The sequence below is a fragment of the Neophocaena asiaeorientalis genome, unplaced genomic scaffold (genome assembly GCF_003031525.2).
Source record: "Neophocaena asiaeorientalis asiaeorientalis breed wild unplaced genomic scaffold, Neophocaena_asiaeorientalis_V1.1 scaffold347, whole genome shotgun sequence".
In the NCBI taxonomy this organism is placed as follows: domain Eukaryota; kingdom Metazoa; phylum Chordata; class Mammalia; order Artiodactyla; family Phocoenidae; genus Neophocaena; species Neophocaena asiaeorientalis.
In genome coordinates this window covers 64,193-90,990 of record NW_020171818.1, presented here as the reverse complement: position 1 = coordinate 90,990, position 26,798 = coordinate 64,193, and the positions used below count along the sequence as shown (strand labels likewise).

The following is a 26,798-nucleotide window of genomic DNA, read 5'->3' as shown; positions in this document are numbered from 1 at the left end:
GTATTTTTTTTATAGTGGTAAAGTACACATAATGTAAAATTAGCCATTTAAACTATTTTTAAGTGTACAGTTCAGTAGCATTATGTACATTCACACTGCTACGCAAACATTACCACATCCATCTCAGAACTTTATCTTTCCAAAAGAAACTCCATACCCACTAAATGGTAACTGCCCATTTCCCCCTCTCCCAATCCCTGGCAACCACCGTTCTCATTTCTGTCTCTATGAATGTGACTATTCTAGGTAACTTATGTAAGTGGAATCATACAATATCTGTCTTTTTGTGACTGGCTTATTTTACTTAGCATGATGTCTTCAAAGTTAATCCATATTGTGCATATGTTAGAATTTCCTTCCTTTTTAAGGCTGAGGAATAATATCCCATTGTGTGTATATATCACATTTTGTTTATCCATTCACCATTGATGGACACCTGGGTTGCTTCCACCTCTTGACTATTGTGAATAATGCGTCTATGAATATGGTTGTAGAAGTATTTCTTCAAGACCCTGCTTTCAATTCTTTTGGCTATATACTCACTCAGAAGTGGAATTGCTAGATCATATGGTTATGCTGTTTAATCTTTTTGAAGAACTGCCATACTATTTCCATAGTGGCTACACCATTTTACATTCCTACAAGCTATACACAAAGATTCCAATTTCTCCACTACCTTGTCAACACTTGTTATTATGTCTTGTTGATTATAGCCACCCCAGTGGGTGTGAAATGGTATCTCATTGTGGTTTTGATTTGTATTTCCCTAATGACTAAAGATGTTGAACATCTTTTCATATGCTTATTGGCTTTTTTTATCTTCTTTGGATTCTTTGCCCATTTTTGAATTGGGTTGTCTTTTTATTAGCAAGTTGTAAGATTTCTTTATATATTGTGGCTACAAGTCCCTTATTAGGTATACGATGTGCAAATATTTTCTCCCATTCTGAAGGCTGTCTTTTGCTTTCTTGATGGTGTCCTTTGAAGCACACAAGTTAACACAGAAATAACTCAATATTTGATATATGGGCCATGGGACTGGAAATGACCAAACAAGTCCCTAAAATGTGGCTATGTTTATTTCTCTTAAGATTTATTTTCATGACTTTAGTGACCTTGTCAAAATTTTAGTTTTTTTTTTTCTTTAAGCAAACAATGACACATACAATCATGTCATTTTAAATTGGAATACACAATTCGAGGAAATTTAACAACCTCGTGATGGATGTGTTATCCTATCATCACATAGGGAGAAACTGAGGCTCTGAGAGGGGCCGGATTCCTGATTCTATCACTCGGTCAATGTTGTCCTTGAACAAGTTACCAGATTGTTGGGAGGATCAAGTAAGCCAAAGATTATAAAAATCGCCCTCATAAATATCCAATAAAGACCCTCACTGAAAATAATAAAGTGCTTTGTTTGCAGTCACACAGCTAATAAGTGGTAGATCTGAGGCTGGGATACAGCTTCAGGCTTCAGAGTGTGAGAAGACTCATTTAGGGTCCTTCTTTAAAATGCAGATGATCAGAGAAATAGCCTAAAAATATCTGTTTAAACAGCAGACCTGCTGTTGTGTGTGTGTGAAAACTGCCTTAAGATAAAACCTGGTTTGCCATCAGTTGTTTTTCATCGTCACATAAGATAGATCAGAATGTGATTAGAAGGCACAGGAGGGGTTAAGTTACCTATGAAGGATTACTTTGTAAAATTTAATTTTTCATCCCCCTCCCCTTCACACCCTGCTTCACCTCCAACCTCAGTAAGTGGCGGTACCCAGTTACCCAAGGCACGAAGTTAGCATCCAGTGATACTTCCCATTCCAAAGTGGTGGTGGCAGTAGCTAGTATTTGAGCCAAAATGTGTTCTAGGAACTATTACAAGGTCTTTATGTTTACCAAGGCATTTATGCTCAAAACAATCCTGTTATTACCTGCATTTTACACGTGAGAAACCGAGGCACAGAGAATTAATAAACAAACGTGCCTGAGATTATATAACTAGCAGCCAGAATCCCAGCCAAACCTTGGGGCTCCAGAGTCCATCCTCTGAAACTCTAGGGTGGCTTGGTACAGATATCTCCTCTCCTTTGCCTGCCTGCCCCAACAAGCTTCCTCCTGACTGGTTTCCAGAACTCTCATTTTGTCACACTCCAATTCGTTTCCCACATTTGTGTTCTACAACACAAATGGAAACATGCCAGCCCTATACTTTAAAACCCCACCATCCATTGCTCCAGTGCTCTTAGCAAGTTCAGCTCCTTAGCCGGGGCCGGCCTGTGTGTTCTGCTGTCCTCATCTGTCTACCACCTTTTAACTTTTTAGTTCCTGGAGTTCACCCGTGTTGTACTCTCATTATCCCTGGAAAAAAAGGACTGGAGCTCAATAACATTTGTCAGATGAATTGCTGAAAAGCAAGAGTGGTTTATTACTGGCCGCTGTTATAGACAGGAATTGTGAAATCTTTCCCTGGGCTTCTTTCAAAACTGGATGAATTCTCATTGTGTTCTCATAATATTTCGATCAGGGTACTTCATCATCTTTGTGTCACTGTCGGTTTTTGTTTCTGTAATTCTCTCCCAGCACACTACATGGTCTAGTGTGAATGGGGGAAAGAGCTGAGCAAAACAGTTCTTCAGCTGCCGACCTAAATGACTAACTTCATGACCTCTCAAGGTCTCTCCGCCGAGCTCCACGCAACTCCGGTTCCGGCATTCGAGAAGGGTGGCCCAGGCTCCCGAGGGGCTGCGGGCACCGCCAGTCCTGGGCGGGCAAGCTGTGGGGTTGCCGCGGCCTGAGCCCTCCTCCCCGGCCCTCCCCCAGCTCTCCGGAGAAAGGAGGGGATGGAGACGCCGGAGAAACGTGGGCTTGGAGAGCCGCGAAAATTTTACTTCGGGTAGAACCCCCTAGGGAAATGAGGCCGAGAACCTGGGGCTTCTCCCCGCGCCGGGCCTACGGGTGCCGCCTCCCTGCCCCCCTGCCCTCTCCTCAGCCGGCCGGGGCCTCCTTCCCACCTTCCCTCCTTTTCCCCACTCGGAATAAACAGCCTACAGTTCCCGCAGCTGCAGCGCGAGACTCGAAACGCGCGCCGGGAGCGAGCCCCGGAGGGGGCGGGCGGCGCGGACCGGGAGCCGGGCCTTTCGCGGTGCGCCGCACCGCGGGCAGCGAGCTCCGCATTCGAACCTCCCTCGCAAAGACAGTCTCCGCCCCACAATGCACCGCGGCGGGCAGCCTTTGAAAAAGCGGCGCGGCTCGTTCAAGATGGCGGAGCTCGACCAGTTGCCTGACGAGAGTGAGTAGCACCTCAAAGCACCCCCACTCTTCCCGCCGTCCGCCTGCCCCCGGGTTGCATCCGGCCGGGACGGGCGGCCGTGCCCTCTGCCGGGCAAGTGGGCTGACTGCCAGCCCCGCTGTGGTCCCCTAGTCCTTCCACCCCGGTGTTGCCGCCGCGTCGCCGCCTTTGTTATGGTGTCTGTGTATTGGTTTGTGGGGTTGTGTGAGAGCCAGGGCCTGAAACCGAAAGCCCGGGGGCCCAACCCGGGCGGGGCGGAGGCGGTGGCTGCTCTCCTGGCCCGGCTCGGGCCCCCGGCCGAGGTGGGGGAAGAGCGACCGCCGGCCGCGGGGGCTGTCCTCCCCGCCTGCACCGCTCGCCCGGCGCGGAGAGACGCCTGGCGGGGTTATGTAACTCGCTTTCGGGGGCCGGGAAGGGCTCGGGCTGGGGAGGGGGTGGTCACAGGTCTCCTTCTTGTCCCGGTCTCTGATCCTGTCCTGTCACAGTTCCTGCCGCTGTAGGCACTTATGATCATCAGTGCCCTCCCCTCCCTCCTCCGGTGTGTCCACCCTTGGAAGCATTTCCGTGTCAAAGGGCTGACCCCTTCCCCTGGGACCACAGGTGGCTGTGGACCTTTACAGAGATAATCCAGACTGGGTACACAAGTGTTCAGGCAGCCCCCATCCCGCAGACTTTCTTCTCTGCGTATGTGTCTTAGGAATCACGGGGGTACCTTTACGCATGGATGTGACCATCACCACAGGCATATTCAGTACTCTTCCTGACACCCACCCTGTGCATTGCCTCCTTTAACCACGTTTACTCATTCTGCCACCTCAGACGTGGATGCTCACTTGTGTTTAGTAAGTAAAAGCACTAATTCTGTAGTTTAAGCACAATAGAACTTAATTTTGTAATTTACAATATTGTATTGATATAAAGTATACAAGATAAAGGCGTATCTTTCAGTTAATTACAGATGGGTCCTGATGCACACTCACTATTCGGTTTATGTATATGTATCATTTGTGAGAGTTTTTAGTGTAATAGAAACAACTTAAGTTTATCTGTGCAAGACACTTTTAAAGTGAGAACTGAACGCAGCCAATTCTGTTTTCCTTGTGGGGTCGTATATTCTTAATGTGCTATAAAGTTGAAAGTTCAAGTTGCCAGACTGGTGAAAAGTTGTATTAAGAGAGTTTGTGTTTTAAATTTGCTCTAGACCAGCACGGAATTCCAGTAGAACTTTCTCAGTGATGGAAATGTTGTGTTTTGCAATGTCCGGTAGGGTAGCCATTAGCCGTATGTGGCTATGGAACTCTTAAGATGTGGCTAGAATGACTTTTAAATTTCGTTTGATTTTTGTTAATTTAAGTTTAAATAGTCATGTGTGTCTAGCGGCTACTGTATTGGATAAGGCATAGCCGTAGACCACCAATGAATTTTATTGTTTCTTATTTGGAGAATACAGTTGATTGTGATTTAGGATGCTTCTAAATAAAGGTGGGCCTGCTAAACACAGTGTGCTCGTCATCTGGAAGTCCTTGATCTCTTTGTCGTAAAGATGTTTTATCACGTCTTGGAAGTCCCACCCACTAGATAACTGTCATTTAGAATATTTGCTCATTATCATTAAACTTTTATTGAGGATTTACTCTGGTTCTTTGCAGACATTTGGGACTCATACTAGGGTTCAAATTACAACTACACTCTCAAGCTATATAAGATAATCACTTATATTGCTTTGTGACATCTCTGGTACACTAGGGTGTGTGTGGGCGTGCACCTTAGCTTGTGCGATATATGTCTTGTTTAGCTTGACCACAGCTGGTTGAAAGCAGGGATTGCTTTACCTGGTTTGTCACACAGTGCCATAAATCAGGTATATATGAATGCTTAATTTATATGGAATTGAATGTAGGGTAAGAGGCATGGTTAATGAAACTGCAGCAGAAGTGATTTCAGTTTGATACTAGAAGTAGCGATATGTCTCTTTGCCAGTTTTAGTCAAGGGGACTAGTTTGTATGTTATCCAATAGTCAGTATAACATTAACAATAATAAAAGCTACTATCTGTTTAGTACTAACTATGAACCAGGTGCTGTGCAAAGCATACTGTATACATTTGCTCATTTAATCCTCATTCCAGTTGAGGTAAGTACTCTTACTAATGAGGTAGCTGAGGCTATCTTCAGCCCAGATCTTTCCTCTGGGCTTAATATCTCTTGCCCATTTCACATCTTCTCTCAGATGCCTCAGAGGCCCCTCAGACTTTATGGGTTCAAGATCTACCTCATGATCCTACTGCAGTACAGAGATACTTCCAGTGGTTCCGGTCGTAATGAATGGCTCCGCTGTGCAGTCATCTAAAACCTAGATAGAGGTTGTCTTCCACACTTCCCATAATTAAGCCTTTACTGAATCTTGTAACTTTTACCTTCTAAATGTCTCTCGGTTTTACCTACTTCTCACCTTCATCCTGGTCCAAGCTGTCACCATCTCTTCTGCATTAATCGCTTCAGCCTCCCATCAATCCACCACCCAAACCCTCCCCCGCAACCTACACACAGCCAGAGTGATCCTTTCAGAATGTATGTCATGTCATCCTGTTGCTGAAAACACTTTACTAACTACAAGACCCTTTGTGGTCTGGCCATTCCCCACCTCTCCAGCTACATCTTGTACCACTCTTCCTCTCATTCTATCCCTTTGAACTAAATTGGACCTTTTTCATTCCCTGTACTCACTAGGCTTTCTTTTTTGCACATGCTGTTCTCTCTACCTGGAATGCTCTTCCTTCCTCTCACTTCCAGTTAAGTGCTACTTATCCTTTAGATCCCATTTTAAGCTTCTGTCCTCCCTGACAAATCATACATCTTCTTATTAAATCTTTTCACACCACTGTGTAATTTCTTAGTGGCAGCTGTCACAGTTGCAGCTTTATGTTTGTTACTGTGATTGTTTGGTTAGCTTTGGTTAGAAGCCCCACCAGAGAAGGTGCCATTTCTGTTTTTCTTCATGCTTGCGTTCCAGTTCCATGCATGACAGCTGGCTTACTTCTCTGTTCTTTTTTTCATAACCACCCTTCTCTTGCCAGTGACTTCCCAAACATAATGTCCTCACCCTTCCTAGAATATTCTAAATGTTCTACCTCGGGGCTTTTTTACCTGCTGTTTATACCAGCCTGACTCATTGCTTTGCCCCCCGTCCTCTCATGGCTAGTCCTTTTCACATGTTACCTCCTCAGAGAAGCCTTCCCTACCCACCCTGTGTAAAGTTAGTTACTCCCCACACTGCGATCCCTTGGTTATTTCCTTTACAGCAGCTGCCACCAGTGTAGCTGTCATTTTATGTACTTGTTTATTGTATGTCTCCTCCCACTACAGTGTAAACTTCCCTGAGAACAGAGGCCTTGTCTAGCTTTTCCTTCAGTTAACCCCAGTGCCTAGAATAGTGCTGTGGCAGGTATTCAGTGAATATATGTAGAATGAATGAGCATACCCAGTTAAAGCAGGAGTCTAACTTAATTGAATTCACCTGCCTGTAAAATACATGTTCTTAACCTAATCTTTTTTTTTGATTGATCAAAGTAGTACAAACAATAAGCATGGTCTGAAAATTAGTCCTGTACTATGTGCATTTTTCTCTAAGCACTTTTACATATACTAACTCATTTAATCCCCATTTTACAAAAGAAGAATAAGTAGCACAGAGAGGTTAAGTAACTTGCTTAAAATGACACAGTAAGACAGTGGCAGAGCCAAGATTCAAACACAGCTAGTCTCCATCTGTGTTCTTAACCATTATGCTATACTATCTCTCAAGAAGGGAAGAAGGTTAAAGGTGGTAGATCAGAGTCTGCAAGATACAGTCCCTGCGTTCTTGGAGCTGGAATGAATATCCTTACAACTCACACCTCTTCCTTCAGACCTCTGCTCAAATATCACGTTTCAGAGAAGCTAATCATGAGCACCTTATAGAGAAATAGTCTTCCCTCCACCATTTCCCACCCCACATTCCCTATCCTTATTATCCTGCTTTATTTTTTTTCCAGTAGTGCTTATCCTTACCATCCCTTTGTGTGTGTGTGTGTGTGTGTGTGTGTGTGTGTGTGTGTGTGTGTGTTTCCCCCTCGCTAGAATGTAAAGAGCATCAGGAGCATGGACTTTGTCTGTTTTGCGTGCTGTCCATACCCGCAGTGACTAGAGCAGGGGCCAGGATGCAGGCAGCACTCTACACATATTCACTGAATGAATGAATGAATGGTTACCACTTTTTCTCAAATGAACCATGTTTTTCTTGGTAGCTACACTGACATGTCGTGCTCTGTCTACTACTGCTGCTTTCCCAGTTGTGTTGTATTTTTTGAGGCTTCTTAGCAAGGCTTTATGGGCTCTCTCCCCCACTTTTCCCCCTACAACTTTACTGCCTTTGGTCATTAAACTTCACTTTGCCATACAGAAGCTGTTAACGTGTCCTGTTAACCATGCTCCACATCTAGGCAGGAGAGTAGGGGGAAAGCAAGAGTGGCTTTGATGTTGGTGGGTTGTCCAACAAGCCTCTCATACTGCCTTGCAGAGAAGTCAGTTGAGGTTTAGAGATCTGAGATACATAAAAATGTTTCATAGCCAGAACCATGATACTTTATCTGTTACTTCTCATTTAACGCCTGTTGTCCATTTATGTGAGTTGTAAATCATTGCTGCTTTTGTTAAAAACCAAGGAGAATTAATCTGTCATCTCTGATTTTTGTACTTAGTTCATGTTCTTCTATCTTACTTTATTCCCTGAGATCATCTTTTATTTATTTATTTTTGTGTTTTGTGTAATGTCATACTGGACTGGCTCCTTAGAGATGTTGACAGACATTTTTAACAAGCCACTTACAAATCTGTCTTTTCTCAATGTAAGTAAAAGGCTAGCCTTTCAAATAACATCACTACTGCCTGGTCTTAGATTATATATTTTTAAACATAAACGGATGTCAGAGGGCATCTAACTGACAAGGGCTTCTAACTGAGATGAGAAATAGCTGGTTCTAAAATAAAACATTTAAAAATGAGGAATGATAAATAATAAGTTGACTATAGTAAAAGAAAAAAAGGTGTTCTAAACAGTTTTTTAAATTTAAAGAGGGAGATTTTGCTCATTAATAATGATGTGAATAATTTCTATTTTGAAGCATAGAAAGGTTTTTTCCCCTGTTAATTTATTTTCTTTTATTGAGATATAATTAACATATAACATTGTATTAGTTTTAGGTGTACAGCATAATGATTTGATATTTGTATATGTTGCAAAACAATTGCCACTGTAAGTTTAGTTACTTACTAACTACTAATCACCACACAGTTACAATTTTGTTTTCTTGTGATGAAAACTTTTAAGATCTATTCTTTCAGCAACTTTCAAATGTATAATACAGTATTGTTAACTATAGTTATCATGCTTTACATTACATCCCCAGAACTTATTTATCTTATACCTTTTGACCCCCTTCACCTATTTTGCCTGACCCCCACTCCCTGCCTCTGACAACCACCAATTTGTTCTCCGTATCTGTGAGTTTGGTGGGGTTTTTTTGTTTTTTTAATTAAAAAAAATTTATTATTATTATTATTTTTTGGCCATGCCACGCAGCTTGTGGGATCTTAGTTCCCGACCAGGGATTGAACCCAGACCCTTGGCAGTGAAAGTGTGGAGTTCTAACCACTGGACTGCCAGGGAATTCCCTTTTATTGCTTTTTTTAAGGTGTCACATGTAAGTGAGAGAGATCATACTTTATTATTTTTCAAATGACTTGAACTTCTTTGCAGTATACCTATGCAATTCTGAGATTTTCAATTTAGTGCTCCCCCTCTCTCATAAAAACTTCTTTCCCTATCAATTCTCCTACTTCCCCTCACCTATAGATCCTATCCTTTATTTACACCAGAACCTGTAGCCCAGTGTTTCTCGAAATGGGCGTGAGGGGTACCTGCAACAGAATCCCCTGAGGGCCTTTATTAATCGCACAGTTTCTGCATGTATGGGGAGCTTCCTGGTTATTCTAATATGCACTGATGTTTTAGTCAGTGAACCCCTCCAGCTCCCTAATCCAGCTTGAATCTTTAAGTGTTGCACATACCTGCATTCTAGACTTCCAAGGGACTTATTGTCTGCTATGACAGTCCCTGGATCATTTCCATTTTCTGTTTTCTCCACTCTATAACCACTTCTGATCTTTGCCTCAATAAATGTCAATTCCCTTTCTCTTTTCCTTCTCCCCCAAATCACTTCTGTCCCTACTCTTCCTCTTACCTCTCTTTCTACATTTTTCTCTCTTGGGAAGGTTTCCAGTTCTCACAGCTTCAAACAAGACTCCCGAATATCTCCAGTTCTTCCTTACATTGTCTGAGTTTTGGTCAATAGCTTGAATTGTCTACTAGTTACTTCTTTTTTTAAAAAAATAAATTTATTTATTTTAATTTATTTTTGGCTGTGTTGGGTCTTCGTTGCTGTGCACGGGCTTTCTCTAATTGCGGCGAGCGGGGGCTACTCTTCGTTGCAGTGTGCAGGCTTCTCTTGTTGCGGAGCACGGGCTCTAGGCACACGGGCTTCAGTAGTTGCAGCACGTGGGCTCAGTAGTTGTGGCTCACGGGCTCTAGAGCACAGGCTCAGTAGTTGTGACGCACGGGCTTAGTTGCTCCGTGGCATGTGGGATCTTCCCGGACCAGGGCTCGAACCCATGTCCCCTGCATTGACAGGTGGATTCTCAACCACTGTGCCACCAGGGAAGCCCTACTAGTTATTTCTAATTGCACATTCCACTGTCACTTCAACATTACTAAAACTAAATGGATCACTTTTAACCCTTAAACCAAGTTCTTTTTCTCTCACTTTGATTATAAAGTAATACTGATTTGTTTTCATTGTAGGCTCTTCAGCGAAAGCCCTTGTCAGTTTAAAAGGTAAGAATCATAGCATGATTCTTTTAGGTATGACACAAACTAGGAATTTATTTCATTAAATTTATTTGGATATAGTATTTCTCTTTTTTTTCTAAGTTATGATTCATTATAGCTTTTAAATATTGGTTTTCACTGGTGATAATAAGTTCATATGGGGAATCTGCCCTTGTTTTCTCCCCCTAGAATTATTGATTAAAGAACTTTCTAACTAAACATTCCAGACATTTCTTACTAGAGTTAAATCATTTATTAAACAACTGGGCTAAGCTGTATTTTTACATAATTGTTTGTTTTTTAAGAATCTTGTCTTCTAAGTAGTAATGCAAGTCTCTTGAAATAAAAGAATGATAGTATTTTTTTCTGAGGAAAAGTTAGACATGTTCCTTGGTCTTTCTGTTTCTTTGTGTAAGTACGTTAGGCCTATCCTCTTAATATAATTTATTTTGAAATTTTACCTCTTGAGCAAGATTCTACTGGGTAAGTAAATTTGGAACCAATGTAGATCTTCTCAAAGGTTCATTAGTACTTTCAGTTTTTGAAGCTACCGTATTATACTTTGGATTGGTGGTCTACCAAATTAAGTCCTTCTGGCTTGAGAATACTTATCTTCCAGGATTACCCTAATTTATTTGCCTAGCAGGATCAACCCCATCCCATCTCTTTTCTTTTGTACTTATTAAAATATATGTCTGAAAAAGTATTCCACTAATTTTTTTCTCCCAATATTAAAGCCATTTCTCTTTTTAAAGAAGTGATATAAATTTTTTATACAAAAATTAGAAAATGCTTTCAGGTAATTAGAAGGAAATAAAACTATCTTGTGTATATTCATCCCAGTTTTCTATATCTCTCTCTGAATAAACATATCCTTTTTGTAAACATTAAACTCGCCTTCTTTATTTTCATAACACACTTAATCGGTAACTTGATCGGATTTTTTCTGGTTGCATACAACTCTGAAGACGTTTCTTTGAATTAAGGGAAAAAACCCCACATATTTCATTTTTGGATATCAAGTGTTTTACACGTTGAAGCAGAAATATGCTCTAAATTCAAGGTTAAAGGAGCTTTTCGCATTTTTCCTTGCCTGCTTTCAGTCAGATTGTACTGAGGTAGTTCTTGGCAAATAAGAATAGAGGAATTATTGAAAAACAAAATGAAATAAGCCACACATGTTTTAATATGAAAATGTAATACTTTCAAGTAGCATTGCCTTGTCAGATTATTTAGCGAGTTTGACAAAAAAATACAGAAAAGATTTTCTTTATTTGTAATAAACTAAAATTATTATGGTCAGTATATTTTTTCTGTATTCGTAAATATTTCAGATATATTGCTGTTATTAAAAAGGCCATGTTTATAGTATGAAATCCTTTGAACTAAACTTAAATATCATTAATAATTATTTATTACAGAGGGAAGCTTATCTAACACATGGAATGAAAAGTACAGTTCTTTACAAAAAACACCTGTTTGGAAAGGCAGGAATACAGGCTCTGCTGTGGAAATGGTAAGGAATTCGTTTTTCTTACTCTTTAGAATATGATAGCTAAATTGTCTGTATTGTCACATGCACATTCTTACAGCACTATAAAAATTTTCCAAGGGTTTTCCCCAACTCCAAGCATTTGTGTCATTAAGTGTCATTGAACAGTATTGGATCATACCTAGATAAATAATCTATAGCCTGTGATAATCTGTTCATCATTAAGCATTTGTTAAGTAATCGTAGTTTCTTTAAATAGGCAAACCCAAAAAACTCCAGCAACCCGAAATCTTACTTTTAATATAGATTTTTAACAATTTAATAGATTTTTTTAAAATAAAAAGATTGTACCTGGCTCTGGTCCCTACAAAAAGATATATAAATAAGTGGTAGGATACTGAAATCTTGTGTAAGTCAAGGATAAATGCATTTAGGGCTGGGAAGTACAGATGAGCATATAATTGGCGTGACTAACAATTTTCGGGGCCTCTCTTCCTCCCCTGCCCAGCCAGGTAGCCAGGAAATTTTAGGGGTCAATCATGAAACAAGCCTGGAGCTAGGTTAGACAGTAGCTGTCAGGAGCCTGGGCAGCTGGCCACAGTGAGTGTACAGGACTCTCCACGCTGTTATCATTTCTGTCACCATCATTCTCTTCCTCCTCTCTGCCCATGCTTAGAGGAGGGGAGCAGGGTAGAAGGGACTTCCTGTCAGGGCTCTGCAGTGTTGAGACTCTCAGTGGGTTTAATTTCGCCGGTCCATACCTCTAGCCTTGACCCAGTTGGATGCTTCCCATATGTTGCTAGCCCACTGCACTGGCTTCAGTTCTAAGTAGGCATGGAACTGTCTTGAAGGGTGGGAGAAGGATTTGAAAAATGGTGTGGGTACTATTGGGATATTATTTCTGTTGTTCTTCCCTATTAAGCCTCTGAACCTAGGATGGGCTGTAAAATTTTTCATATTATAAATTCTTAAGTGTGTGATGTACTTTGGATGCTTAAAATTTTTTAGTTCTGCATGCACTTATTAAGTATCTGTTATTGGTATCTTGTATTTTCATTTGCAAATGGAAATTTGTCAACAGTTTTTGACAGCGGATCTAGTATAATATTATATACATTTAGATTTACTCTCTAAAGTGATCTAGTAACTTTGTCCCAACCCAGCCCTATCCAATAGGCCTATCAGGTGAAACACCCAACTGGTTGGTATTAATCCAAGCGCCAACATAATGAGAACTAGAATTTCCAGAGCTTAATTTTCCTATCTTCAGCATTCAAGACTGCCAGTGTACTATACAAAGAAGACTTGGGTTCTAGTTTTAATTAACAGCTAGGTGTTTCATTTCTAAACAAATTACATACATATGTATCTTTCTGCTTTCTAAAATCTGAAATTATTTGTGTGCTTTTTATTACCCGTTCTTCATCCTTCAATACTGCTGATAATTCGGAGTTAGCTGTATTTTCCAAGTATAGAATTGTGTTTTGGAACAAAAATGGCAGGTGTTTGGCCTTTTCATTAAATAAAAAAATTTCTATCATAGCCTTTCAGAAATTCAAAACGAAGTCGGCTCTTTTCTGATGAAGATGACAGACAAATAAATACAAGGTCACCTAAAAGAAATCAGAGGGTGGCAATGGTTCCACAGGTATGTGTGTGCTAAAATTTTGTTTCATTGAAAGGAAGTGAGCAATCCCTCAGTATAATAAAGTTTATATTTATTGTTCTATGACATTTTGAGTAACAAGTTCTTTAACTCAGTACTTCAGCTCAGCTCCTATTTTAATTACCTAAAACAGGGCATTATTTTATTGATGGACTTTAAGCCAGTGTAGAAAGCCAGTCCTCAGTCTTACAGATGCACACTCTTCTTCTTTTTTTTTTTTTGGCCGCACCACAAGGCATGTGGGATTTTAGTTCCCCGACCAGGGATTGAACCAGGATTTTGTGCCCCCTGCAGTGGAAGCATGGAGTCCTAACCACTGGATCGCCAGGGAATTCCCATGCGCACTCTTTTTTTAAGCATGGAGATAGTGGACATTCAGCAAATGGATTTGGCAAATTGGAATTAGCTTGCCGTTTGCATGGAAATCAGAGGGGAAAACTCATTTTACTTTGTCATTGAGTGAAGTATGTTCAAGACTTCCTTTATCCAAAAGAGGAAAATATAGAGCATGAAATCATATCTCCTTTTTCATTTTTGACATCTTTTTTTTTTTTTTTTGCGGTACGCGGGCCTCTCACTGTTGTGGCCTCTCCCGTTGCGGAGAACAGGCCCTGGACACCAGGCTCAGCGGCCATGGCTCACGGGCCCAGCTGCTCCGCAGCATGTGGGATCTTCCCGGACCGGGGCACGAACCTGTGTCCCCTGCATCGGCAGGCGGACTTTCAACCACTGCGCCACCAGGGAAGCCCCCATTTTTGACATCTTTTAAAGAAAAATTACAGTGGACATGTAAGAATCAAAGCAATGAGTGAAAATTAGATAAGGAAATATTAACTTTAAGAAAACAATAATTTTCTCCTATGAAATGTATAGTTTTTGATATAGTTATCCTACTTCCCATTCATTTCTTTTTCAAAAGTGTTATAACATTTTCTAGTAGGATGTATCACAGTAGAGGTAATTTTCTCAGCCAAGGATTTGGCATCAAATTAATTAAAGGTATTACCAGCAATATGCCCTTACCAAAAAAAAGACAAAAACAAAACCAAAGAACTTTTACATACCTTTATAATCATTTCAAATAGTAAAATATGAAAAAAATAGTAAAATATGTTCGTTCTCTGTAAAATGAACAAAAATATATGAACTTTTTAACATCAATGACAAGCGTGCATAAGCATCTAAAATTCAATTTAAAAATTTGACCCAGTTGAAACTAATACACAGTGTGCACTGCTTGGCTCAGTAGATGTCGGATACAAGGTTGAATGAATACAAGAATAGTCAACAACTATTTCTTGTATTGATTTTAGAAGAGCTATGTTATTAGGATAATTTGGATGCTTTAACGCTGTTTAGATTTTTTAAATTTCCCGAACCCGTGTCCCCTGCATTGGCAGGCGGACTCTCAACCACTGCGCCACCAGGGAAGCTCATGGATTTTTTTTTAAGTTCTTTTTTTTCCCTCCAACTATTTACTAGGAAAATTTTCAAACATACAGAAAACTCTGATCTTTGTGACTATGAAACCATCCTGCCCTAAGTCTATCCAAAGCCCTCCTCCCCAGGCACATATCATTCCTTCTGGGACTATTTCGCAAAGGCCTTTCTACTTGTGAGCAATACAGAACAAATATAGCATAGGACAGACATGATGTGAGACTTCTTTAACTATGTGAAAAAATTTTATATCCTCTGAGTTTTCTCTTTTCTAGTCTTAACATGCCTAGTTCTTTCAATCTTCAGTTACATGATATGTGTTGTTCTCTTACTCTCCTAGTCACAGCCTCAAATCTGGTGTATTCTATCTGTGTGTTTGTTTAAGGAGCACTATTCAGAGCTGGAAAATTATTAAAAACCAACGTTTATTCAGTACTTAGTATGTGCCAGATCCTGTTCTAAGCACTTCATATGTATTACTTTGATTTAATCTTCAACCCCCCCATGAGTTAGGTTACTATTTTCTTATTTCCCATTTTTCAGGTGAGAAAACAGACACAGAGAAGGTTTTTTTTTTTTTTTTTTTTTAAATGTATTTATTTTTGGCTGTACTGGGCCTTCGCTGCCGCGCGTGGGCTTTCTTTCTCTAGTTGCAGCGAGCGGGGGCTACTCTATGTTGTGGTGCGCAGGCTTCTCACTGTGATGGCTTCTGTTGTGGCAGAGCACGGACTGTAGGCCCGTGGGCTTCAGTAGTTGTAGCACGTGGGCTCAGTAGTTGTGGCTCTCAGGCTCTAGAGTGCAGGCTCAATAGTTGTGGCACACGGTCTTAGTTGCTCCATGGCATGTGGGATATTCCCGGGCCAGGGCTCGAACCCATGTCACCTGCATTGGCAGGTGGATTCTTAACCACTCACTGCGCCACCAGGGAAGTCCACAGAGAAGTTTCTTGTTCAAGATCACAAAGCTAATAAGTGAAAGCCGATACTAAATGGCAGGCAGCTTGTCTTCAGAGGTCTGCTTTTTTGTTGTAGCTTTATTGAGATACAGTTAACATAGCATACAATTTACCTATTTAAAGCATACAATTCAGTCATTTTAATATATGCACAGAGGTGTGCAACTATCACCACAACCAATTTTAGGACATTTTCATCATCTCAAAATAAATCAGTAGCAGTCACTGTCCATTTTCCATTTGTTGAATAAACCCTTAGAAGTGTAATTGCTACAAAGGTATTTACACTTAAACTTTGCAAGATACTACCTAATAATCTATTTATAAAAGTTGTAATAATTTATATTTCCACTAACAGATTGAATATATTTCCTCATACTCAACAGAGGAATCTTTAATACAGTTTTATATGCAATGAGCCACCAATATGCTATTTTAGAATTTGGGTCAATAACTCAGTAGAAATAAAAGTAGCACTCTTTCTGATAATAATACTTTATAATAATTTGATTATTATTTATGCTAAATGACTCATGACATATAATTTTTTTTAACATTAAAAAGTTAATTTTCTAAGTACAATGTGGTATCCTGAATTGGATTCTGGGACAAAAAAAGGACATTAATGGAAAAACTGGAGAAATCCAAATAAAGTCTGTGGTTTAGTTAATAGTATTATACGAATGTTAATTTCTTGGTTTTGACAAACCATGGTTATATAAGACGTTAACATTAGGGAAAGCTGGATGAAGGGCATATGGAACCTCTGTATTATCTTTGCAACTTTTCTATAAATCTACAGTTTTTCCTAAGTAAAGTTTTATACTAAAAAATAAAAAGTTAATTTTGACCTTCACCCACCCTCCAGATCTGCTTCCCTCTTCCACTGGTAACCAACCACTGTAGTTTGATTATCCTTTTAGATCTTTTTAATACTTCTAAACCTTTATATATGTATTCATAGAAAATATATGGTATTGTTTGGTGTATGTAGTTTTAAAATTACATTAGTAGTATTATTTTCATGATATTGTATCAGGCATCATTCTTTAATTTATTTTTTCACTCAAAAGTGTTTTTTTTGTTTTGTTTTGGTTTGTTTGTTCTTTTGGGGTTTTTTGCCTCACGGCTTGCAGGGGTCTTAGTTTCCTGACCAGGGATCAAACCCGGGCCCCCTGCAGTGAAATCAAAAGTCTGTTTTTGAGATCTGGCCATACTGACTGATTTAGTTAGACACGCTTCAATATTTCATTTCTTTTTACTGTTTTGTAGTAGTCAATCTTATACCATAATTTATTTATAAATTCTCCTATTTTATCGGCATTCAAGTGGTTTCTAAGTTTTCATTATTACAAACAATGCTGTAGTGAACATCCCAAACATATTTGTATAAATTTGCAAGTGTTTTTCTAGGGCAGATGGCTAAAATGTGGAATTGCTGGATCACAGGATATGCACATTTAAAGTTTTTAAAGTAGTGCCAAATTATTCTCCAAAGAAATTGTACTGGCTTATACTTTCAACCAGTAATATATCACAGTGCCTATTTTACTTAATGCTTGCTAACTCAGTATATAACTAAACATCTAGATTTTTGCTAATCTCATAATAGCATCTCACTTGTTTTAGTTGGCATGTCATCTATGAGTGACGGTGAGATACTTTTCATATATGTTTACAAACTTTCTTTCCTTAGCTCAAAACTGTTTGTCTTTCTCCCGTTTTTTATTAGATTGTTGGTCATTTTCTTGTTAGTCTGTAAGAATTTTATATATATTAGCCCTTTGGCTGTTCATACTGGTTATAATTTTTTTCACAGTTTGTAGTTTGTCTTGTGCTTTGTTTCTATATTTTTCACCATAGAGGACTGAAAAAAATTCTAAGGGTCAAATATAGCTATGTTTCCTTTTAATGACTTTTTGATTTTATGATTAGAAAGACTTTCCTAGTCTGACATTTATAGTTTTAGAATTCCCTCTATATTTCTTATTTCATTTTTAAAAAAATATGTTTAAATCTTCAATCCATCTGGAATTTATTTTGGAGTAAAGAATGAGGTAAGACGGCAACCAAATTTTTTTCCTAGAGGACTACTTATTTGTCCTGGGTAACATTTACTGAACAATCCATCTTTTTTTTTTTTTTTTTGCGGTACGCGGGCTTTTCACTGTTGTGGCCTCTCCCGTTGCGGAGCACAGGCTCCGGACGTGCAGGCTTAGCGGCCATGGCTCATGGGCCCAGCTGCTCCGCGGCATGTGGGATCTTCCCCGACCGGGGCACGAACCCGTGTCCCCTGCATCGGCAGGCAGACTCTCAACCACTGCGCCACCAGGGAAGCCCCAATCCATCTTTTATACATTGGTTTATAATGCTGCTGCATGACAAGCTGTATTCCTCTATATATTTGGGATTATTTCTAGACTTTTTTTTTTAAGAATTCAAATGGGGAAGACCAAGTTACTTTCTTTTTTTTCTTTAAGTTTTTGTTTGTTTGTTTGTTATTTTATGGTTGCATTGGGTCTTCGTTGCTGCACGCAGGCTTCTTCTAGTTGCGGCTACTAGTGGGGGCTACTCTTCATTTTGGTGTGTGAGCTTCTCCTTGTGGTGGCTTGTTGCAGAGCACAGGCTTTGGTAGTTGTGGTACATGGGCCCTAGAGCACAAGGGCTTCAGTAGTTGTGGCACATGGGCTCAGTAGTTGTGGCATGGGCTTAGTTGCTCTGTGGCATGTGGGATCTTCCTGGACCAGGGATCGAACCCATGTTCCCTGCATTGGCAGGTGGATTCTTAACCACTGAGCCACCAGGGAAACCCCTATTTCTAGACTTTCTATCTCTTTATGTCTAGCATGTCTCTGTATGTGCTTGTGTCAGCTTTATTTTTTAATTTATTTTTTGGCCACATTGGGTCTTCGTTGCTGCACATGGGCTTTCCACTAGTTGTGGTGAGCGGGGGCTATTCTTCATTGCGGCATGTGAACTTCTCATTGTGGTAGCTTCTCGTTGCGGAGCACGGGCTCTAGGGCACACAGGCTTCAGTAGTTGTGGCACATGGGCTCAGTAGTTTTGGCTTGTGGACTCTAGAGCACAGGCTCAGTAGTTGTGGCACACGGGCTTAGTTGTTCCCGTGGCATGTGGGATCTTCCCAGACCAGGGATTGAACCCATGTCCCCTGCATTGGCAGAAGGACTCTTAACCACTGCGCCACCAGGGAAGTCCTTCAAATTGTTTTAATGTGACTTTATATTGTGTTTTAATTTCTGATATAACATTATTGCTTATCCTTTTTTAAGATTTTCCTAAGTATACTTGAACATTTATTTTTCCATATGAACTTCAGAATCGACTAGGAAAAAAATTCTGTTGGGATTTTCATTGATGTTGAACTAATATTATAAATTAATTTTGGGGTTATGACATGTAACATTGGTACTACCCATCCAAGAGCTGGTTGTAGTTCTACTTATTCAAGCCTTAGTACCCCTTAGTAGACTTTAACATTTTTTTCCATGTCAATCTTGCACATTTTTTAAGTATATTCCTAGGTGTTTAATACTTTTTGTTCTTGTGATTTTTGCTGTCATAAACAGGATATTTCTTCTGTTTGATTTGTTCTCACTGATATATAGAAAAGATAATGATTTATTTATCTATTTATTTATTTTTGGCTGTGCTGGGTCTTTGTTGTTGTGCATGGGCTTTCTCTAGTGGCGGCGAGCAGGGGCTACTCTTCGTTGTGGTGTGTGGGCTTCTCATTGCGGTGTGCGGGCTTCTCATTGTAGTGCCTTCTCTTGTTGTTGGGCATGGGCTCTAGGTGCATGGGTTTCAGTAGTTGTGGCTCACAGGCTCTAGAGCGCAGGCTCAGTAGTTGTGGTGCACTGGCATAGTTGCTCTGCTGCATGTGGGCTCTTCCTGGAGCAGGGTTCAAACCTGTGTCACCTACATTGGCAGGTGGATTCTTAACCACTGCACCACCAAGGAAGTCCCGATAATGGTTTTTTTTTTTTTTTTTTTGGTTTATTTTCCATTATATTGAAAACTTAAAGTACCGTTGTAGCATCTCTTGTCATCATCAGTGGAAACAAGCCCTTTGATGTACTCTTGCAGGGAGTATACATAACCAATATCCCTTTTGAGGCAGTTTATCTCCTCTTTTGCTTCTTCAGGATCTGGGATTTAGGGGTTCTGTGGGGCTGATGTTTGTGTAATGACCTTGATATTTCCTGTGTCCTTGGGCCTCTGGTCAGTCTCCTTCAGGCACTGATAATTTGATTTTGCGGCTGTAGGTAGGAGGCCTCAGTTCCTTGCCACATGGATCTCTCCTGAGGGCTGCTTGAGTATCCTCATGACATGGCAGCTGGCTTACCCCAGGATGAATGAGCTGGCACAACGTAGCCATCCCTGGTTTTACATCAACATGATCTCAGGCACAAACCTCCTTGTTTTTCCATTTTGTCTTTAAGTTACTTGTTGAAACAACTGGCCTGGGGTCCCAAAGACTGTCGCAGCTTCGGCTGGTGGGGCCCCTCCAGAGCCAGCAGCTTCAGTGAGTACGCCCTCCCCTCAGGCTCTGGGGCAGTTGAGTCGATAATGATTTTTTTTAAATAGAGATTTTTGTATAACAACTTTGTTTTCTCCCACTTTATTAATTTATTCCTTTTAATGGTTATAGTTGATTTTCTTGAGTTTTCTGGGGGAGTCATATCACCTGAAAATAATGGTAATTTTGTCTTCTCCTTTACAATTTTATTCCTTTTGTTTAATTGGCTAATTCCATCAAAACAGTGTCAAAAATAGGGGTATAGGGCTTCCCTGGTGGTGCAGTGGTTGGGAGTCCGCCTGCCGATGCAGGGGACATGGGTTTGTGCCCTGGTCTGGGAGGATCCCGCATGCCGTGGAGCGGCTGGGCCCGTGAGCCATGGCCGCTGGGCCTGCGCGTCCGGGACCTGTGCTCTTTGGCGGGAGAGGCCGCAGCGGTGAGAGGCCTGTGTACCGCAAAAAAAATAAAAATAAAAATAGGGGTATAATCAACATCTTTGTCATATTCCTCACTTTAATGAGAATGTTTTTAGAATTTTAACATTGAATATGATACTGACCTTTTTTTAAAATTAATTAATTAATTTATTTTATTTTTGGCTGTGTTGGGTCTTCATTGCTGCACGCGGGCTTTCTCTAGTTGTGGCGAGCGGGGGCTACTCTTCTTTGCAGTGTGCGGGCTTCTCATTGCGGTGGCTTCTCGTTGCGGAGCACGGCCTCTAGGCGCACAGGCTTCAGAAGTTGTGACACGAGGGCTAAGTAGTTATAGCTCGCGGGCTCTAGAGTGCAGGCTCAGTCGTTGTGGCGCATGGGCTTAGTTGCTTCATGGCATGTGGGATCTTCCCGGACCAGGGCTCAAACCCTTGTCCCCTGCATTGGCAGGCGGATTCTTAACCACTGTGCCACCAGGGAAGTCCGATACTGACCTTTCGATTGGAATGGGGAGAAATGTGTTTTGAAGGTTAAGAAAGTGTTCATCTATTTTTATTTTCTTGGTCAGTATTGCTAACGGTTTGTCAATTTTGTTCATTTTTTTCAAAGAACTTTTGGTTTTATTGATTTTTCTCTATTGGTTTTCTATTTTTTCTTTCTATTATTTATGCTCTAACTTTTATTATTTTCTTCCTCTGCTTGCTTTGAGTTTTCTTCTTTCTCTAGTTTCTTAAGGTGGAAGGATAAGTTATTTATTTGAAATTTTTCCTTTTTTCTAATATAAGCATTTACCCAATGAATTAAATTTCCCTTCAAGTACTACTTTAGTTGTATCATTTAACTTCTGGTATATCATGTTTTTTTAGTCATTTTGTCTACTTTTATATTCCATTAAGTGTTTTTTTTTAATGGATATTGAATTTTATCAAGTGTTTTTAGCATCAGTGGAGGTGATCATATGACTTTTATTGTTTGATTTATTAATAATGACAGATTACATTAATAGTTTTCTAATACTGACCCATCCTTGTATTCTTGACATGAATGAATTCCACTTGGTTGTGTTGTATTCTTTTGATGTTCTGATGGTGTTTTTTAAGCTTTTTAAAAAATGAAATGTAATTGACAACATTATATTAAGGTATACATGATGATTTCAGTATTTGTATGCATTGTGAAATGATCATCACAGTAAGTCTACTATAGTTAACGTCCATTACCATAGTTACAAAAATATTTTTCTTGTAGTGAGAACTTTAAAAATTTATTCTCTTAGCAACTTTCAGGTATACAGTATGGTATAGTCACCATTCTGTACATTACATCCTCATGACTTATTTATTTTACAACTGGAGGTTTGTATCTTTTGACCTTTCTTTATCCATTTCATTTGCCCCCCTACCCCTGTCTTTGGCAACCACCAGTCTGTTCTCTGTATCTACTGAGTTGGGTTTTTTGTGGGGAGGGAGGTAATTTTTTTTTAGGTCACACATACTAGTAAAATAATATGGTGTTTGTCTTTCTCTGTCTGACTTATTTCACTTAGCATAATGTCCTCAAGGCCTATCCATGTTGTCACAAATGGCAACATTTCCTTCTTTTTTATGGCTGAATAATATTATATATATATATATATTTATACACCACATTTTCTTCATTCGTCAGTGGATGCATAGGTTGTTTCCATGTCTTGGCTATTGTAAATAATAACTGCAGCAAACATGGGGCTGCATGTATCTTTTGGAGATAGTTCATTTCCTTTGGATAAACACCCAGAGTTAGAATTGCTGGATTATGTGGTACTTCTGTTTTTAATTTTTTGAGGAACCTCCATACTGTTTTGTGTACTGGCTGCACCGATTTACATTTCCAGCAACAGTTCACAGGGTTCTCTTTTCTCCACATGCTCTCCAACACTTGTTATTTCTTGCCTTTTTGATAATAGCCATTCTAACAGGTGTGAGGTTATATCTCACTGTGGCATTTGTCTGATGATTAGTGATGTTGAGCACCTTTTCATGCACCTGTTAGCCATTTGTGTCTTCTTTGGAAAAATGTCTATTCAGCGTCTCTGCCCATTTTTTAATCAGGTTGTCTTTTTGTTGTTGAGTTCTATGAGTTTCTTACATACTTTGGGTATTAATTTCTTATCAGATATATGATTTGCAAACATTTTGTCTCATTCTGTAGGCTGCCTTTCCATTTTGTTGATTGTTTCTTTTGCGATGCAGAAGCTTTTTAGTTTGATGTAGTCCCATTTGTTGATTGTTGCTTCTGTTACCTTTGCTTTTGGTATCATCCCCAAAAAATCATTGCCAAGACCAGTGTCAAGGAGACTTTTCCCTATGTTTTCTTCTAGGAATTTTATGGTTTCAGGTGTTACATTTACAGCTTTAATCCATTTTGAGTTAAATTTTATGAGTGGTGTAAAACAGGAAGCCAGTTTTATTCTTTTGCACATGAAAACCATTTCCCAACACCATTTATCGAAGAGACTGTCTTTTCCTCATTGAGTATTCTTGGTTACCTTGTCAAATATCAGTTAACCATATATGCGTGCATTTATTTCTGGGCTCAATTCTGTTCCATTGCTCTAGTGTATCTGTTTTTTTTGTTTGTTTGTTTGTTTTTTTGTGATACGCGGGCCTCTCACTGTTGTGGCCTCTCCTGTTGCAGAGCACAGGCTCCGGATGTGCAGGCTCAGCGGCCATGGCTCACGGGCCCCGCCGCTCCATGGCATGTGGGATCTTCCTGGACCGGGACACGAACCCGCGTCCCCTGCATCGGCAGGCGGACTCTCAACCACTGCACCTCCAAGGAAACCCTAATGTGTCTGTTTTTATGCTAGTCCCATCGTGTTTTGATTACTGTAGCTTTGTAATATAGTTTATAATCAGCGAGCATGATGCCTCCAGCTTTGTTCTTTTTTCTCAAGATTACTTTGGCTATTCAGGTTTTTTTGTAGTTTCATAACAGTTTTAGTATTGCTTGTTCTATTTCTGTGAAAAATGCCATTGAAATTTTAATAGGGATTGCATTGAATCTGTAGATTGCTTTGGGTATTATGGACATTTTACAATATTCTTCCAATCCATGAGTACAGAACATCTTTCTAGACATTTTTAAAGTTCATACAAATGAGTGATATTTTCTTCAGGTTCTTTCTCTCACTCTCACTCTGTCTCTCACAATAGTGTCAGAGTCCTTACTTGTCTTTTCTGGACCTAGAACTCTAGAAAATTTTTCAAAAGTATCTTCTTCCCACATACCTAAATTGAAATTACACTGTAGTGCAAACATGGCGGGGGCAAATATTTCACCCTCCTTGTCAAAATATGTTATGAAATTGGAGTGTAGTGCAAACATGGCAGGGGCAAATATTTCACCCTCCTTGTCAAAATATATTATGAAATTGGAGGCTTTAACTTTGTAAGAAATAATCAGAATGTATATTTGTTAAATAATAACAAAAATTTTCATTTTGTATATTGTTGAATCTTTTTGAGTACCTACCATAATCTGGCTTTTTACAAATGTATTCACTGTTATAGATGTTCATTTTTACTTAATGGAACTGTAATTAATCTCTTTTTTTTATTGTACAGAAATTTACAGCAACAATGTCAACACCAGATAAGAAGGCCTCACAGAAGATTGGTTTTCGATTACGTAACTTACTCAAGCTTCCCAAAGCACATAAGTGGTGCATATATGAGTGGTTCTACTCAAATATAGATAAGTATGTATCATGGCTCATATCACAAGTATCATTTGAACCAGAAGTTTAAGATTTTCAAATGTTAAAAGCCTCAACCTGGGCTTCCCTGGTGGCGCAGTGGTTGAGAGTCTGCCTGCTGATGCAGGGGACACAGGTTCGTGCCCCAGTCTGGGAGGATCCCACACGCCGCGGAGCAGCTGGGCCCGTGAGCCATGGCCGCTGAGCCTGTGTGTCCAGAGCCTGTTCTCCGCAACGGGAGAGGCCGCAGCAGTCAGAGGCCCGCGTACCACAAAAAAAAAAAAAATCTTTCAAAGCCTCAACCTTTTCTAGAGGTCTATTTTGATTCTATTTTTTTCCTGAATTTCTTTTTCTATTCCTCATTCTAGTTTGATCCATTTCCATTTTTCATAGTTTTCTTCCCTCCTCCCCCTTTTGGGGAAGAAGTTGTTATATGTTTTTCTGAAAAATCAAATGAAAGTATAATCTCAATATTATAATTTACAAAGACTGTGGAGTGGAGATACCCTAAAAACAAAGCACCATTATTTGCAGTGAATGGAACTTGTTTTATAAATCTCGAGATTTTAAATGCTAGTGTAATAGTAGAGAAACAGTTATTAATGGTAAAAGTGATTCAGGAAGATTTTAATGAGTCTTTCTATTTGGGGGATGATATTCATGCATTTTAGTTATATGTAAATGTTTAAATAGAACATAGTAAGAGGTTTGGGTGAAATCCAATTATTCAACAACAGAATTTATTGAGGAAAAATTCTGATTTCTCATCCACCACAATCTAATCTTATCTAATCCATGCCAGTCAGTGGTGCTTGCTTTGCTGACTGCTTATCTTTATTTCCTTTCTCTGCTTTCACCAGTTGCATACTCTGAACCTTGTGAATCTCATGAACATTCATATTTAAGCCCAAGACATTTCATGTGTCATTGCTGAGACTGGTTCCTGGTTTCCCAAACTCATGAATAAAATTGTTTTATTTTTATCCACAAATTTTTTCATAGGCTTAAGACAGCTCTCAGGGTGTCCTAGTATGATCCGAGTCCTCAATTTCCCAAGAACTAATCTAACCCTCTGGAGTCCCCCAGTTTTCTAAAACGAATTTACTCTCAAAGAGAACTCCCTGGTGATGATATTACTTTTGGGACAAAGATACTTTGTAGCTAACATTGTTTATCCTCACCAGATATAATGATAATGCCAAGATAACCTCTGGAAGGATAGACTCCTATAGGAGATTTTTAACGAAAATCAGTGTCTCTTGGAGTCTCAAGCACAGACAGTATTTCTTGAGTAACTTTTACACATTATTTGTTTCATAAATGCAAAGGATCTAGTTTAATTTTAACACTTGGAATTTGTGCCTGTTTTGGGTAGAGGTGAAAGTTTGGCATCTTGTGATTAATATGTTGAAAATTGGAATGCATATTTTGAATTTTATGGCTCTTAAGTAACACATTGTATATTAACTATTAAAATACCATTTCTGTTTTACAGACCACTTTTTGAAGGCGACAATGACTTCTGTGTTTGTCTAAAGGAATCTTTTCCTAATTTGAAAACAAGAAAGTTAACAAGAGTAGAATGGGGAAAAATCAGGCGGCTTATGGGGAAACCACGGAGGTAAAAATAATGTTTTTATTTAAAATAAAATTAATAAATTAGTTGGTAGTATCATTACCATATTGACTTCTTCATCTTCAAAAGGACTAGTACCAAAACACAACTTTCCAGAATAGTTATATGTTAAATATATCCTACTGACCAACATTAATGTAGGCGCTTTTTATACTTATGCATCTTATAATTAAATGCACAATTTCATTTTTGTTTAGGTCACAGGCTTTGAACATAATTTTGTTATATTATCTATGCTCCACTACGTTCCAAAAAATATTTAAGAATGCACTAAAAATCATTTAATGAAGCTATAAGGTTATGCATACATTGTTTTTTTATCCTTTGAAATTTTAATTTTTTAGTGAAAACAAAGAATTAAACAATTGTGAACTTTATTAACATTTTGTGGTGTGACAAACATAAATACGTTTTATAATTTCTAGAAACATGCTATTTCATAGTACAATCTTTTTTTTTTTTTAAACATCTTTATTGGAGTATAATTGCTTTACAATGGTGTGTTAGTTTCTGCTTTATAACAAAGTGAATCAGTTATACATATACGTGTGTTCCCATATCTCTTCCCTCTTGCGTCTCCCTCCCTTCCACCCTCCCCATCCCAACCCTCTAGGTGGTCACAAAGCACCGAGCTGATTTCCCTGTGCTATGCAGCTGCTTCCCACTAGCTATCTATTTTATGTTTGGTAGTG

General features: G+C 39.4%; 1 protein-coding gene across 1 annotated transcript in view; it reads left to right on the top strand.

Moving 5' to 3' along the window:
- Positions 1–3,210: 3,210 nt before the first annotated feature.
- Positions 3,211–26,798, top strand: part of LOC112395637 (protein lin-9 homolog) — a gene marked incomplete at its 3' end in the record, with an annotated part of 77,255 nt that continues 53,667 nt past the window's right edge. The window contains exons 1-6 of the mRNA XM_024738967.1: positions 3,211–3,289; positions 10,187–10,219; positions 11,635–11,729; positions 13,249–13,353; positions 24,340–24,473; positions 25,966–26,091. Coding sequence (XP_024594735.1) covers positions 3,211–3,289; positions 10,187–10,219; positions 11,635–11,729; positions 13,249–13,353; positions 24,340–24,473; positions 25,966–26,091 — 572 coding nt within the window. The remainder of the gene's footprint in view (positions 3,290–10,186; positions 10,220–11,634; positions 11,730–13,248; positions 13,354–24,339; positions 24,474–25,965; positions 26,092–26,798) is intronic.